Genomic DNA, 16,745 nt, shown 5'->3' on the forward strand with positions numbered 1-16,745 from the left:
TTGGATACTTACAATACTAGTTTATAGTTGAGGCTTCGCCTAAGTAAATGCCTTGTTGAAATTAAATTTCTGAGCGTATTTCGGAATAAAAAAACTATGCATTAATCCAAGCCTATGTCTATAATCTATACTGATATAAACTGAAGAGTTTATTTGTTTGTTTGAATCCCCTAATCTCAGGAACTACAAACCGATTTTGATTTTTTTTCACTAATAAGAAGCTACATTACTCCTGAAGGCTATAGGCTACGTTTTATTCCGGAAAAACTTTTCCACACCGGCGGTGCTGCAGGCAAAAGGTTAGTATTATATAAACTGAACATGAGATTCCCAGTTTGAGCATGCGCACAACGGTCTGTATAAAACATAGATGCAATTGACGATAGAACCTCGCGCAGGGTGTGTTTAGATAGGTCCAGAGAGCTACTCGTGACTGCGGCATTATTCTTTGGAGTAATTAAAAGACATGTATCTGTATCCGCCTGTGATTTTTGGAAATAACTAACTTTTTAAAATTAAAATTAAACTACTTTTCGGATTTTATCGCGGTTTTTTATAGACTATTCAGCCTTCATGGTCACCGGGGGGACAGAGGTGAGTGTGCTGCAAAGTCTTCAGACGTGAGGAGAAAACTAAAATATAAAAAGCCGCGATAAAATCCTAAAAGTAGTTTCATTTTAATGTCTAACATTCGCGTAAACATAAGAAATCATTTTTAAAATTATTTTATCATTTATATATGAATGTATAAAGACCTAACGCCAAAAGTATTGTCTACCAGTCTACCTTTGGGTGATGCAGAGATGAAATAAAATTAATTTTGATTTACGAATAAAATAAAGGTATAAATACATATTAAGATAAATAAAAGTGATGGCTCCTCAGTAATATATAGCTTTATTCTTTGGGATAGGTCGAGATGTAATATTTTATCTAAATCTATTCAACTGCTTCGGTGGCGTAATTGTATTGGGTGCACGTACGGTCTCAGGTTCGAATCTTGGATCGGATAGAGATATTGGGTTTCTTTGCTCAGTATCAGCCTGTAATCTGAAATTTATCCCGATATGGCGATAGGCTGGCCCATATCCCATCACGGAACAGAACTCACATGGCGAAAAGTAGGTACCCTAACTGCAGCTCTGCCTACCGCTTTGGATATAAAGGCATGATATGTCTTTATTTCTTGTGTTCTATTTAAAGATTTATGCACTGTTAACACATTCGAACATCTTTACATACTGTCGCAATTATAATATTAGTAGGATTTAGAAATATTAAATATCATTCAGGGGCCTTATTCTCTATCCCGCACGTTATCTTGACAGTGTGTAACAAGCACGTAACACAACGCATCATGTTTAGGACTATAGAAATTTGGCTTACAGAATACCATTCCACGCACATTTCTCGAAGATAACATGACACGGCCGCGTTACGCGTTTACACTATCATACAGAATAAGGGCCCTGTAGGACGCCAGAAAGGTTGAGGAGATACCTAAAGTGCATATGTAAAATGAGCATTTTTCATTGACCTTATTAAGCAATAAGGTCAATGGAAGCTAAAGTCTAAACCAGGGGCCTTATTCTCTATCACGCACGTTATTTTAACAGTGTGTAACAAGCACGTAACACAACACGTCATGTTTAGGACTATAGAAATTTGGCTTACAGAATACCATTCCACGCACATTTCTCGAAGATAACATGACACGGCCGCGTTACGCGTTTACACTACCATACAGAATAAGGGCCCTGGGGCCTTATTCTCTATCCCGCACGTTATTTTGACAGTGTGTAACAAGCACGGACCACAACGCATCATGTTTAGGACTATAGAAATTTGGCTTACAGAATACCATTCCACGCACATTTCTCGAAGATAACATGACACGGCCGCGTTACGCGTTTACACTATCATACAGAATAAGGGCCCTGATATTTGTTTTAATCCCGCCTCGAAATATTCAATATTATCTAAATATCAAGTTTTGAACCCACTCGAGATATGGCGTTCGGACAGTTTACACAATCTCTTATCTTGATGCACTAACATTTTGGATGCTAGATATTTTATTGTGACATGAGACGACATTATCTATTGATTACGAGCTAATAGCTAACCTGCACGGTTATTTCAAGTCTCGGTGGCGTATGCATGTTACGTAAATAAATTGTTACGATGCGGTGATCTGCGGATTAGGTAACTAGATAATTCTACTCAGTTATTTCCCCTTGATCTAGTAGCAACTTATATCCATGGACCAGACGGAGTTTGGATTCGATACCCACTTTGGGTAACACTAGAATCATATTACAGGTTGTTACAGCACGATTTGGAATGCTCAAAATAGATTTCTGGCAAGCGACTAATCGTAAAAAGTAAGATAATAATGAAGAGATCAGCATGTCGCTCTCCTGATGGTAAGCTAAACGCTCGTCCCGTCCCGTTGCAGTAGCAACACTATATAGTCCATTGAATAATAAACTTTCGAGTGCCACTCCACCACGTTCTTCACTCTCATAATGTCCAGTAATACAACGCTACAATGTCCTTCATACCGGAAAACAGTCACTCCCATGCGAGAAACCTATCAGTAAAGTCTTCTTTCTGCAAAATGCGTGCAAATGGTGTAACCATTTGCATGCATTTTGCAGAAGAGAAACAAAGCAAAATACATGAAGCAATTGGGTCTCCGGATGTCAATCTACGCTTCCAATAAACAATACCAAAAGAATCATCGATGCGAAAGAAAGCAATATGATATAATGTCCATCTGCAACTAAGGTTACAATAAAACTCAGTACTCCTAAAAACATTTTATTAAGAATACTGTGTCGCTTGTCTACTGATAATTATCCTAAGTAAGTACAACAGCGCGTCACGACTCCGCCGCCTCGTGTGACTCCGCCTGGGCCTTCGCTTGCAGCGCCGCTATTTGTTCCGCTGTGCAGTACTCTGGAATATCACATCCAATTTTAAGGCTAAGGAGCAAGTTTTCCAAAGTCAAGGAGGAACTTTCATGAGAGAGTTAATGCTATGGGAAAGTACCTAAACACTAGAAGAATAGGTAAACTCAGTTGCTAATGCGCTGCCTGCGGTTAGCAATAGACCCTGATGACGATAGTGAATGTGATTCAGTGATGTGCCCCTGAGTGACGTAGGGAACATTATACGGATTGTCCGTACAAGATACAACTGACTGAGCACCGGCACGCGAGCTTCTCAACTTGTTATTACGCCCAGCATATTTCGATTACTTGATAGTCTTCGAACACCATAACAGATTGGATTCATAACTGAGTTAACTTTAAACGTTCCTGCGACTTTTTTATAAACATAAGCATTGATAGAAAATTGATTTCGGCAAAGACATGAGCAGGTACCTTCACTGAACAAAATATGGAAATAACTTGTAGTATACACGCCATTTACGTTTCTGCCTACACCTTCAAAACAAGGTTAACGAAATGTATTAACGAATAGCAATGTATCACTCACGTGTTTTACTAGACTCCCATCCGATGAACTCTCCCGTCCGCTGGTTCTCCGCCTTGAGCCAATCGTGCAGCGGCCGGAAGTACTCCAGCAGACCATCAGCCTTCATCGCTCTTTGGCCGGTCAGCACCTCCATCGCGTCCGGCCAGGGCTTCGAGGAACCCATTTTTAGCATGTTACTGAAAATGTATTTGTTTGATTATTGTAAAAGTATATAAGTATACTCGTACATAAACGTACCTAGTTATGATTGTTCATACCTATATACTACATGGACCTTCTAGAGATTAGACGGAATTTCCGTGCTTTCTGGCGTATTTGCCATGCCTATTATTGTAATCAAATCTAACAACTCATGTGGACTATTTCGTAAATTTTTTATTAGTGGTTCTTTACAACCCGCTTATCCAGTTGTAAACGTCCCAACACTTAGGTTTAAAAGACTCCTTAGTTTAATATTTTGTTTCCCGCTTCGCTATGGAGGAAAGTGGAAAATTAATATTTCCAACTCATCCCTATCTTTCTGTATGATTAATTTCGTTGCGGAATACAGACTAATTAGTGTTCCCTGAGACTCGCCGAGCTTCACCGCCCGGTATCAAGAAATGTGTGCCACTACTGATCTTGGCTTACAGGAGTTGTAACGAGGAGTGCGAGGACGGGAAAGTCTCTAGTTATAAGTATTGTTGGTTACGGGCTCATAAGTTTAACATAGTGCAGTCTTCTACAACATTCAACAGACTTCACAGACATATTTATTCTTCAATAGCTCCAAACACATGCAATACCTCATTGAAATCACTTACCCCAACGCGTTGCCAGCAGCAACGCTCTCGAATATATCACAATCGACGAGCTTCTTGGTGAAGTCTTCGGGCACGTACTCGCCGGCGAGCTGACATAGCGCCCGATGGAACTGGAACTGTATGAGGAACGATACGTAATACCTGGAATGGAAAAATGGAAATTTTAAAAATAACGCCCGAAGCAAAAATGGCAACGTATCTCTTACACAGGACAGTCTATCTGTATAATAAGGAGGTACAAGAAAGAGTACGGGTTCCATAAATTTCATGCATCTTTGTTTTTAATAATTACATGTTGCGACGGTTATTTTGTTCACAAAGCATTTTCGTACCTAATGCTCAACACAGATAACAAAAGAGATTCTCCAGATAGCATATCATCATCAGCCGCAGGATGTCCACTGCTGAACATGAGCCTCCCGCAAAGATTTCCAGATCAACCTATTGGAAGCGACCTCCTGTGACTTTTATGAGGTCATCTGTCCACCTCGTGGATGGACGTCCAACACTACGTTTGCGAGCATATAGACATATAATATATCCTACCCTCCTTACCTAGCATATTCAACATTAGCAGACACGTGGTACTTGGCCGCAGCGTCAAAGTCCTCTTCGGTTCTGTTCACAGGAGGCTCCACTCCTTGAAGCTCCTCTCTTAACTTCCAATAATGACAGTTGTAATCCTCCGGGGCAGTCTTCCCTCTGAACACACCATAACGGAACAAATCCAGAGTGTACGCAAACGGTAGGAATACTATCTTATCTATGCCCTGAAAAAAACAATATAATTGTCACCAGTCTTTAATTTGCCATACATAATAGGGCTACGATCTCTTTCTACTTCATTTCTCTTTCAAAAATATATATCTAATACTAATTACTATTACAGCAAACTACTATCATTTAAAAGCAAATACCATTTTGTAAAGCTGATTGATTTCCGTCTGCTCATCTTCAGCTTCTCCTTGTGTAAGCCCGACACGTCGAAGATGCTTGGGTGATGAAACAGATAATGCTATCGTGTCACCGACAGCTTCGTGGAAACCTACAAATGTTCTTTACAAATCAGCATTTCAATATAAATTCAAATTACAAAACACTAACAATCATTAGCACGAAAAATTGTAAATAAAATATAATGATAAAACAGAACCCAAATGGTAAGATGATGATAATTTATAAGATAAAATAATTAAAAATAAACTGCATTTCCAAGTAATAAAATTAAATATGATATCATTGATGGCGCAAAAGATGGTTTAAAAATATAAATACAGAATATGATGTTAATTATGATTATCCGAAAACACAACGTGACCAGGAAAAATTGCATGAACGAATGTTTAGTACAGGGATACATAATTTGACACAAGAAATATAAGTACGAGACAAATCAGAATTTACTGAGCATTAAGATGGCATTTAAGAATGATATCAGACATCGAGTGATTTAGACAAGGATTATGAAACAGGAATATTTGGTAACATCCACAAAGAAACCAAAAGTATATTTATTATGCAATCATAAACATTTTGTTAAATATTGGCAACTCTCCACTAGTAATATTTTTTTTTTGTTGCACACAATGATTGTCCTGTCATGTGGTCCAATATAAAGACATTTAAATACTTTATAGACGAGGACATGATGATCGAAATATGGAACTGAAGCTGACATCAGCCAAAAGAAGCCTGCTAGAAAAGACAGATCGGACAGCTGATGATATCCCCATAAAAAACAAGTCACCTGGGTTCGCCCCCTCGCGGAACACAAAAGGCTGATTCTTGTACTGTAAGTAATATTGCACGTGGCCCATCTCGTGGTGTACCGTTCTGAAATGTTCCCTGTTCACCGATGTGCACATTTTGATCCTGGATACAGAAAACATCAGTTACCTGGGTTCGCTCCGTCCCGGAATATGTACGGTTGGTGTCTGTACTGGAGGAAGTACTGGATGTGACCCATCTCGTGGTGCGTCGTTTGAAAGTATTCGTAATCTACTGTTGTGCACTGTTTTATCCTTTAAATGCACAATTTGATTACAATTTTGAAAAATTACCACCACCAGTTTTGTAATCAGTAGGTTACTAATAGGTTAAAAAATTCATGTTATTAGAATCAATTATTATGTATCATCACGTTCTAATTGCACATCATTTGACTAATTAGCTTATGGTATTAAATTACAAAAACAAATGAACAACGCTAAAATAGCAAGCAGTATGATCGAAACATGGAAAAAAATCAAACAAATCGTTAATAACAAAACTGATATCAGCACGTTCTTTACCGTAAATTCTTCATGATATTTAGCGAAGCAATACGCCAAATATGAGAAAACCAAATTTACCTAAAGTCCTCGCCATCAAAGAAGTCCCAAGCCGACGCGTGACAAACTATCTCTCTATCATTAGGCTTCTCTATAATGGAATTGTTCCAGAACTTTTCGGGCATCGCAGTCAAGTTCAACGACCTGAAGAACTCGTCCGACATTTGGAACATTTTCAACGCTGTGTAGTTCTGTTCCTTCATTGATTGGGTGATGTCGACCTCCTTTTTGTCCGGGTAAGGACGGGTGAATGATTCGATGTTGTTCCATGTTTGCGCCCACATATTACCTGAAAATAGTAATTGGGATTTTATTAAGATGAACTCTAATTTCTGTTCAAAACGCGAAAAGGAACCAACGCTGTTTCAGCAGTGGAAGTTATGCGAGAATTACATATCATAGGCTCTGAAAGCTTTGTCAGAAATCCCTCGCTTGATTGCAACTTGTAACAAACTAAGAACCTGCAATTAGATAAATAAAATATTTTTGCATTTACATCAATTTTGCTTATTCTTAACTACAGGTTTCATCACGAGCAGAGCAGCATTTAAATTACCGAAACTATATCAAATACAAATAACATTACCCAACAGATGAGCTGGAATAGGTCCTCTGGCAGAGACAATCTGGTCTCCATATTTGTCTCTCAACCGTTTCCTGACGTAGGCATGTAGCTGTTCATACAGTGGCTTCACGTCAGACCAGAGCTTTGCCAGTTGCTCTTCAAAATCTGGTACCTCGTATTCAGACTGCCACCACTCCGCCACGTCTTTAAAATCTATAAAAAACGTATTTGAAATTAAAATTGGTTTTGGCAATTGTAATTCCTGGAAGTCAAAACATAAAATTTTATGTATGATGTCACAAATTAGTACTCTTGTGTATTTGTTATATTTGTTTATTATATTTTATATTCTGATAATTAAATTACAAATATACCAAAAAGAAATATTAACAAGAACCTGATAAAACTTAGAAATAAGATGCGTAAGCATATCAATTCCCAGAATTATATTAATATTTATAAATGTATTAATACTTAGCTGACGTTCGTAAGTTCCTAAGAAAGGTAATGAAGCGTATCTTAGAAACATGACGACAGTCGTCAAACAGGCGTGAAAGGCGACCTTGTCGCCTTGCCATAAGGAAAATAAGTTATGGATAACCAAATCAGCAAAGTATAACAATGTTTTAATACGAGTGCCGCATAGTTACCGACCTGGTCCAAGTGGAAAGTGGAATAGGGCTCAAATATAGAATTGACGAGAAATGATTTCGTAAAGGTATGGAAGTTAACATCTTTGTCACTTAAAGACAGTGTACAATACTTTATCAATTAGTTTTAACTAGAAACATAAAATTTCAACTATGATATAGAAGAGTCACATCGCTTGAAGTGCTTAGCTCTCGCCAAGAAATCTTGATGAAACTGTTTAGTTCCATTTCTTGATTTTCAAATTTGATTCAAATGAAAATCTAAAACTATGCTTTAAACAAGTTTATAGAGGCCATTAATGATTAGATAGATTATAATAGCGCTACACTGTTTCGTCATTTCCTCTCGAGTTATTTAGTAAAGAAAAGAAATATACTTACTATTAAGATGGGCAGCTTCGTTGTATAAATTGACGTATTCGGTGAAGTTTGCCCTGGCCCTCGCGCCGGCCGCCTTGTGCCACTGTACCCACGTGTCCTTCAACTCCTCAGGGTCCTGGGACGTGGCGAATATCTCGGTTATATCTGAAATGATATATATTTTTAAGTAATTGATTAAGTTCTGTTATTTTTCGAGTTTTGTGTTTACACAGCGAACAGCTTCATTTGTAGGAAATGTTAAAAAGCTGTTTAAGATTTCTAAAAGCGTTAATACGTTTTTTATATATAAACAGAAGCTATTCTGCGCAGAATTTTAAAGTGGTTATATATAACAGTGCTCATCACCATGAACATTCGATGTTGAGCCTAATAATACCAATGCTACTGCTTGCCTAGAAAGCAACAATGATCATAATATAGTGCGACATGTAGTATGCCAGGCGACAAATTATAAAAATTAAGGATACCTAACCATTAATGTTTTTATACATTAACACTATATTTATATCTAGATATATGACATGATTTATTCTATTATAAAATAATATTACTTGTAGGATGAGGCGACGTGTTGGCATTGGATTATTTATTTTACATTAATTACGACATTGATAAGTAAGAACGGATTAATGTACAAACTATTTGTAGAACATGCTTAGAATATGATAATTATTATAACACACATTTTTTTCAAGAATAAACATCAATTGAGGTCGCTCCGATTGAGACAATCTATACATTATATAGTCAATAGACTACAATACAAAAGCGTTGTTCTCTACATTTATACACACGCACACACCTTTTATATCAGAAGGGGTAAGCAGAAGCGCAAGTAGTTAACCCACTTTTCGCTTTGTGTTATTATTCCATCCCATTATATGAATGGGAGCAAGCCAAAACAATAGATTCTTTTCCGATCTGGGATCCATCACCCCAGGGCTATATCTCCAAAATACTATAAATTCACTAACCAGGCTCCAGAGCGAGGTCACATTTACTAGCATTTTTATACGAGCAGATCTTCGCGGTTGCGTAGTTAGCCTCCATTCCTGAAACAGACCTCATCAGCATCTTGTACTTGTCATCAGGTAATGCAGAAACCCCGAGTTGGGTGTACTTCTTGAACATTCTGCGTAGCGTGAAGTCTTGGAAGTCCTGCCACCGATACATCTTGGTCTCCTCCCATGCGCGCTTCTCTTGCTGTGACAGGTCTACTCGGACTTGAATCTGAATGGAAGTCAGGAAATCAGAACTAATAAAAAAATATTGCTTTAATACACCTTTCGTAATATGTTTAGGAAATGGGAAAACTCATGGTAAACACATTCGATAATTACTTTGCAAGACCTTTCAATTAAACTAATTATAAGGGAAATAATAGAAAGGGATTTCTTTATTAGTGAATCCTTCTCATATCTCAACTTCACTTTTTTCGAAACCCAGCCATCTTTTCTCAGATTTTATAAGTGCTCATGATCCGCAAGGATCACCATATTAGGATACCTATTAGGTACACCAACTACTCGCTTACTAGCCTACGGTTATAAAAAAACGCTGATTAGTTAAGCATGGATGAATCTTGCATAAAACTGCTTGATAACCCATTCAACGTGAAATCAAATGGAAAATTTAAAGTCACGGTGCCGCTCTTTGTTTGACCATATTGTTTTTACCAATAATTTTATTGTAATGTTTATTTCATATAACTATATGACGAAACCAGTATATTACTTATGAAGAATATTATCATTTTTCATGATACTAGACTGTGCTCTGCAATGCGTCCTTCATTCCTGAAATTACCTAAGCTCCAATAATCGCTGTCTTCTTACATTACTTTTTGTATTTGATTTTCCTTAAACGTAAGACACGCAGTGACAATTTCTAAACATGATTATTCATGACCAGCGACAGTCACTTACCATCCAACCCAACGTTTCGCTTAATAAGTTTAAAAATAAAAGAACATCAGTTCATACCCATTTATCCTCATTCTCCTTGGTGATATTCGCGGTGTACTCCCACTCAGCCAGGATGGCGAGGTGTTTCCTCATTCCCGTCGCGACGTCCAGCTGCATGATGTACTCCCGGCCCTCGTGCTCCAGCGCCTCCAGATCGGGATCCCGACCTTGGGTGGCCACCACGAACACGGCGACGATCGCCGCCAACAGCGCGGCTCCGCCACCGATTTTGAGCATCGTCTGGAACAAAAGATAAAACAACTATTAATCTGAGTATTGATGATTGAGTCTCGTAGGTTCTATATTATCCTACGGGGCCAATAATGTGACTCCACAATGCACTGCACCTAATGATAGCCTTAAAGGATAGTGTTCTTTGAGAAGCTACTATAGTAAATAACCACAATTTACTGTCACAAGCTAAAATATAAGCACTTGGTTTTAAAAATAATTAACATACGTTAAATAAGTAGTATATAACCAACGTAAGGTTTGAAACACTGCGTAATATGGACGACAAAATGACTAAATTACACCAAAAACATGTATAGAATACACTAGAAATCGTAGGAAAACCCATGGTCAATTAAAATAATTATTTTGAGGATACAACACAGTAATTAGCTCCAAATGATGGAGCTCGTTGTCATCTGCACTTACCATAGCTTTATAAAATAAAATCTAAACAAGATAAACGGCTAAAAATTCTCGAAATAACCATACAAAATATTTGAAACTGTCAAAATTTCTTTTTTCATTTTTACTTTTTTTTATATCAAATAGAAGCCGAACTGTTTTGGATATCATTTAAAGTAGGTTTTACATAAAAAAAAATCGTAATTATAATAATTTTATTACATTACAGTATAAAATTCGCGAAGAGTTAGTAAGATTGTGGAAGACTCAATAAATTAAGGCACCTTCCAATACCCTTTTTTAAACTGTCACCTCACACACACAATGCTTCCAGCAATACGAGTGTTTAATGTTAATGGGTAGCAGACAGCAGTGACCACTAACATTTTCAGGTAATTATCATTTACCTCCTAACTGACTCAACAGACAAGCTAATGGTTTTGGAAATCATAGAAACATTAATTTGGACACGAGATCTTTATTCACGTAGGTGAGAGATTATGAATTATGAAGAGAATTTAGAAAATTTGTCACTACAGATAAGGTCTGGAAATGTTTGGGAGAGTCCGTTGTTCACCAATGATCCTGTGACTGATGATAACTGCTAACATGTTTACATGTCAATGTTGTCGAAAGATCGCAAGCGTCCTTGACGTTTCGGTCCGGCGCGCATCTTATGGCGTATCATGTGAATTAGCTATTAGTTACGGACGTTTTAGGTTGTACGCCATAGAATGCTAAATCAACTATTAACCTTGTATGTCTGAATAATATACGGTAATAAGGTGTGCAGGATGAAGTTGGTATTGTGATACGTTAACCACATGGGCCCGCAGTTAATATAAGCTTCCCCGAAAAAATTCCAGATGGACTTGTCAAATGCGGATTGTTTGTCCAATATATTCCTGTGAACTTTTTCAAGTCGTTTGTCCATCCTTGTGACAGATTTTTTAATAATAATATTGTGATAAAACATATGGTGGTAGGATATATTTTATATCCGCCCGGACAGTATACACAAGGTGTTAAACCCACCATAATGGTCCACGTGAGTGTGTCGCGTTCCGGGATCAGCCGATGTATATCCGATTCCAAAAGGCCTAAGTTGTATCAACTGCCGAAGGGTAATGATCTCTCATCAGTCGACGTTCTATTGGACTCCACTCCACTTATCATCAGATACAGTGAGGTCACTTCACTGCCGTGCCAATATAAAAAAGGTATCGATTGACTACAACAATCAAGTCAACACCTAAAATTTAAAAAAGTTGTATATTTGCAAAATGTATGTAGATATTGTAACTTTTACTTTACGGATGAACAACACCTCAGTACCCTCCGTGACCATGAAGGCTGCAAAGTCTTCGAAACATCGGGAGAAAATAATAATATAAAAACCGCGAAAAAATCCATAAAATAGTTTTATTTTCAATGTCTAACATTCGCGTAAACATAAGAAATCATTAGTTAATTGAAGTTTGATATTGCCAACTGTTGTCTAGTTGAGTAATTTTGTTGTAACAATTATCAGCTCGTTACCGACATTTTGTATAGTGTCTGGTACAATTACGTATTAGTTTCTGCGCAGTGCCTCCTAGTTTTAAATCAAACAATACTAAATCTATAGATATTTCATAGGAACATATCAAAATCAATACAAAAATCCTTATTTCCTATTATGCTTTATATCACCAAATGCATTGTCTAGTCCCAGAATTAAGATCCCTAAATTCAAAACCTCATAGAATCTCAGCCGAGTATCCCCCGTATATTGCGGCTTCCTTCACCTTGACCCGAGCCCATCATTGGCGATGCAGGTGGTGTTGGCACCAATCCAAACACGTAGAAGGCTCTCTTGTAATCCATAAACTGGTGGTTTTATATTTCACAAGTGCAGCCGGTTGGCATTGTATTGGCCAAGGTGATGTCTTTAAAGGAATTTATAGCTTGTTTATTAAATAAATTGTTTTGTCTTGATTTGCTCGTGGTGCGCTCGCGCAACATTTTTGACTCTTGTGCACTGCACTGCACAATGTTTAAAAAATATTCATTAAATTTTCACTTTACGAATAATTGGAAATAGATAATTGTTTAGTTGTTTTTGATCCTAATTTTATTGATCATCGCTTTGTCACCTTCATAAATAACTGCATACCAAATTACAAACAAGATGGTGGCTCCTAAACCACAAATCATCTCCAAAGGTCCAAAGAAACATTAAAACACGTTTCATTGTCGTATTCTAACAAGTCCCGCGATCTTATAAACTGAGCGAGATCTTCGGTCAGCCACCCTTGCTGATCCCATCTTCGTAAGTTATGCAAATGTAAAAACCCAGCGAAGGTTGCTGTGCGCATTGAAGGCTTCGAACCAAAACATTTTGTTTTTAATATCTGCTATATTTATTATATGCAAAATTTGATCACACTAGTTATGGTTGAAAAAAATATTTTCAAGTTGTCATTTTGTATCGTGTTTGGTGTTATAATATATGTGGAAGTTTGATATCAACAAATTTGTAAAATAATTTTAAACATTTATAATTAGTCTAAGCTGTCCTAAGATTTAAAAGTAAAATAAAATAACTTGATATGTTCGGTACAAAATTTTACCGTGTCCTGCAACAGCTTATAGGTTAAAATACAAGAGACGATAAAATAAATATCGAAAATTACATGCAAATGAGAACATACGTAATTATATTGCACGAGATTTTATTATTTACTTCTGAATAATACGAACCTACCGCTCCTTAAACAAAGCTTGCAGAGAAGAGAAGCAAAATTAAATCCGTTATAGTTCTTTTGAACGTAGTGATAAAAAAATAATTGAATATAATCAACTTATACAATTTTAAAACCAACAAAACGGCACGCGGTAACATCATTAATTATAAAATCAAATAGGTTGTTTATTTCAACTGATTAATTGTTTTTTGATCTCGCGGGCTTTTTATTAAGATTTGAATGCATCGAGGTTTCTTGATATAATATATCAAACGCCACTATGCTCTATAATACAGGTCATTTGGATGTAAATCCGCCCTTAACTGTAACCAGAGTGCAAACACAATAACAATACAATAACATCAGCATTGTATTATATACTGTCCTAACGCCTGGCGCCCGGTGAATAGGTGGCGTTTGGAGAATTCCACCACGGTAATTCCTGCCTGCGGTAAAAGGCGACTAATAGGGGCCATCAAGGGGTCATCGTCTTGGTTGTGCACATCTCGGAGATTGTGATGACCCCTGGGATGAACGGCAGCGTAGAAGGTAGGCTTGATGCTGCCGTTGACCCCGAGGGCCTCCTTCGGTTGCGCGGAGGCTTTTGAACCGATCGTCAGTAAACATTGTTGTGTTCCAATTCGAAGTACATTGTGACCAAAGTTTCTCGGCTATATGAGATCAGAGCTCTTTTACACTACTTTTAACTAAATGCTTTTCATCCAGTTGTCAAGTGGTCCCAAATTGGTTTCAAATGGGTACCACATTAGCTTTCTAAAATGGACGGGTAATATTAAGTTAAGTTAAGCATTATGGAAATAGTTCATAATATCTTTGTTTTAGGCTGGCGAGCGCTCTAAAGACCTTTGCAATACTCTGTGTTCCAAAGTGCTTGGTGTGGCTATTGTTTTTAAATATTCGACACCATCTATAACTTGGGTCCCTCAAGCGGAGTGTGAAGAAGCAATTATGCAGGCCGGCATGACGGTGCCGATCGTCCAGGGATGCTTGTGTCTTTTTCCGGTCAGCACTTTCTTTGGGATTTACTTCGCTTAACATCAGGTGCAGTTAATCCACTTTGCCGAGCGCCGATAAAAAAAAATACAAAATTAGGCTAGTATGTTCTTTGTTAACTTTGTTCAATCAGCCACAAAAGTAGATGAACAAAGTAAAAAAGTCAAATTGACTTTCATACTTTGTGTCTGGGTCAAATATCGCTTTTATTTTTCACTAAATAAATTTCACAGTGCTCATTTTATTTTAGAAAAAATAACTATTGAAATTGACGTGTACAAACGTTTTAAAGTTTTGAATTTGTTCAGCCACTTTTGTGACCGACTGTACATTACCGTTTTACACATTATTGATTAGGTACAATACAGTAATGGCTTTTTGAGTATTTTATATTTTGTTCATTGCATCACGAGCTAACCTGTTCCATGATACCAGACATGAGTCATCACATAAATATTCCTTTTTTATGTGATTACACTGTCCATAGAGGCGCAATAGCCAAACACGCTCCAATAAATCTGTTTGCGAATTGTTTTATTCAAATAAGTTTCTGAGAATTTTCGATATGTTTGCTATTGAACAAAAAAAATTATTCGAAAAATCTGAGTCGTAAGTCGGAAGGATAAAATTACATTTATTTTACATTCGTATTGCCGATGGGATCTGTATTGAGATGTTATTAGATTCACTGCAGTTGACCTGCTTGGTTGCTTATATATGTATTAAAAATAGCGACTTTAACAATTTACGTAGCGCACGTAACGAAAGCTCTCAAAAGAAATGAAATTTCTCCATTTTTGCAACTTTTTTGTTTTCAAGATTTTATTACTGCTCCGCTTCTATTGGTTCTAGCGTGATGATATATAGCTTATAGCCTTCCTCGATAAATGGGCTATCCAACATTAAAAAAAATCAGTTCGAATTAGTACTTCCTGAGATTAGCGCGTTCAAACAAATAAACTCTTCAGCTTTATATAATAGAATAGATAAAATATACTTAGATACAATAGAAATGACAAAGAGTAAGTATTCCTTTATATTGACCTCCCAAATGCTCTGCTCTAAATAACATTCACCGCAAACGAAAGAAAAAATATATATAATAATAATAATAATATCAGACCTGTATTATATACTGTCCCACTGTTGGGCACGGGCCTCCTCTACTACTAAAAGGGATTAAGCCTTAGTCCACCACGCTGGGCTAGTGCGGATTATTAGACTTCACACACCCTCAAAATTCCTATGAAGGACTTCTCAGGTATGCAGATTTCCTCACGATGTTTTCCTTCATCGTAAGCAAGCGATAATTTGCAAAGAATACACACATAATATTTTAGAAAAGTCAGAGGTGTGTGCCCTTGGGATTTGAACCTGCGGACATTGGTCTCGGCAGTCCGTTCCACACCCAACTAGGCTATCGCCGCTTAAAACCACGTCTAATTATGTTCACTAATTATTACCATAGATAATATAATCACTCGCAATTAAGATAAACGTTGTTTGCAAAGGTTTAGGGGCAGTGCGGTGTTGGACATGTGTTCGAAATCGCGAGATAATAGGACACGTGTCGGCAAAAAAATATATCGCGTTACTGTCACTGCTATTTGTTTGCGTAGATACAACCAAATCTCATGCTTACTTAGAAAACAGTCCTCCGCCGCGTCTGTCTATTAAAATTAAAAACTGCCGAACGAATTTGGTTGAAATTTGGTATGAAAACTTTGGAGCCCTAAAGACATGTGCCACGTTTATCCCGAGAAAACTCTTTTATGCTGGCGATCCGCTAGCAAAATCCAGTATGTATACCTACATAAAGCAAACTTTTACTGAACAGCGAACCTAAAAATATGTGGACTAACCGCGCGTGTATGATCGTCCTAGAATTAAAGCCTCACTGTATTTTTTTATAACAAAATAGCCTATAGCTTAATTCAATACATGGTCTTCCTTAATGCCAATTATCATCCAAATCCGATTGGCGGTTTCTACGTTTACTTCTAACAAACATTTGCACAAATTTTCTCATTTATATAAGTAAGATATTTCGTATTGCATTTGCAAAGTCTTCAATAAGAATCTTTAAAATATAAACCCTAAGCGACTGATATAAGGTCTTAATTAAATTTCATTTTATTCCACACAAAGTTATCCCGTCACTATTTTTAAATA

The 16,745-nt window shown here is 37.1% G+C and overlaps 1 protein-coding gene across 6 annotated transcripts in view; it reads right to left on the minus strand.

The window, feature by feature from the left end:
- Positions 1–2,810: 2,810 nt before the first annotated feature.
- The window catches only part of LOC115446292 (angiotensin-converting enzyme), a 58,320-nt gene continuing 44,385 nt past the window's right edge, over positions 2,811–16,745 (minus strand). For 4 of the 6 annotated variants that reach the window (XM_030172895.2, XM_037440817.1, XM_037440820.1 and 1 more), the window contains exons 2-12: positions 10,216–10,437; positions 9,208–9,463; positions 8,234–8,377; positions 7,224–7,415; positions 6,659–6,926; positions 6,204–6,328; positions 5,225–5,352; positions 4,863–5,077; positions 4,308–4,448; positions 3,505–3,680; positions 2,811–2,961 (exon numbers count right to left, since the gene is read on the minus strand). In XM_030172895.2, coding sequence (XP_030028755.1) covers positions 2,885–2,961; positions 3,505–3,680; positions 4,308–4,448; positions 4,863–5,077; positions 5,225–5,352; positions 6,204–6,328; positions 6,659–6,926; positions 7,224–7,415; positions 8,234–8,377; positions 9,208–9,463; positions 10,216–10,437 — 1,944 coding nt within the window. In that variant the 3' untranslated portion in view covers positions 2,811–2,884. Of the gene's footprint in view, positions 2,962–3,504; positions 3,681–4,307; positions 4,449–4,862; positions 5,078–5,224; positions 5,353–6,054; positions 6,180–6,203; positions 6,329–6,658; positions 6,927–7,223; positions 7,416–8,233; positions 8,378–9,207; positions 9,464–10,215; positions 10,438–10,857; positions 11,045–16,745 lie in introns of those variants that run through there. The other 2 variants (XM_030172897.2, XM_037440818.1) reach the window with 2 other exon arrangements.

Source organism: Manduca sexta, chromosome 20, assembly GCF_014839805.1.
Source record: "Manduca sexta isolate Smith_Timp_Sample1 chromosome 20, JHU_Msex_v1.0, whole genome shotgun sequence".
Lineage (NCBI taxonomy): Eukaryota > Metazoa > Arthropoda > Insecta > Lepidoptera > Sphingidae > Manduca > Manduca sexta.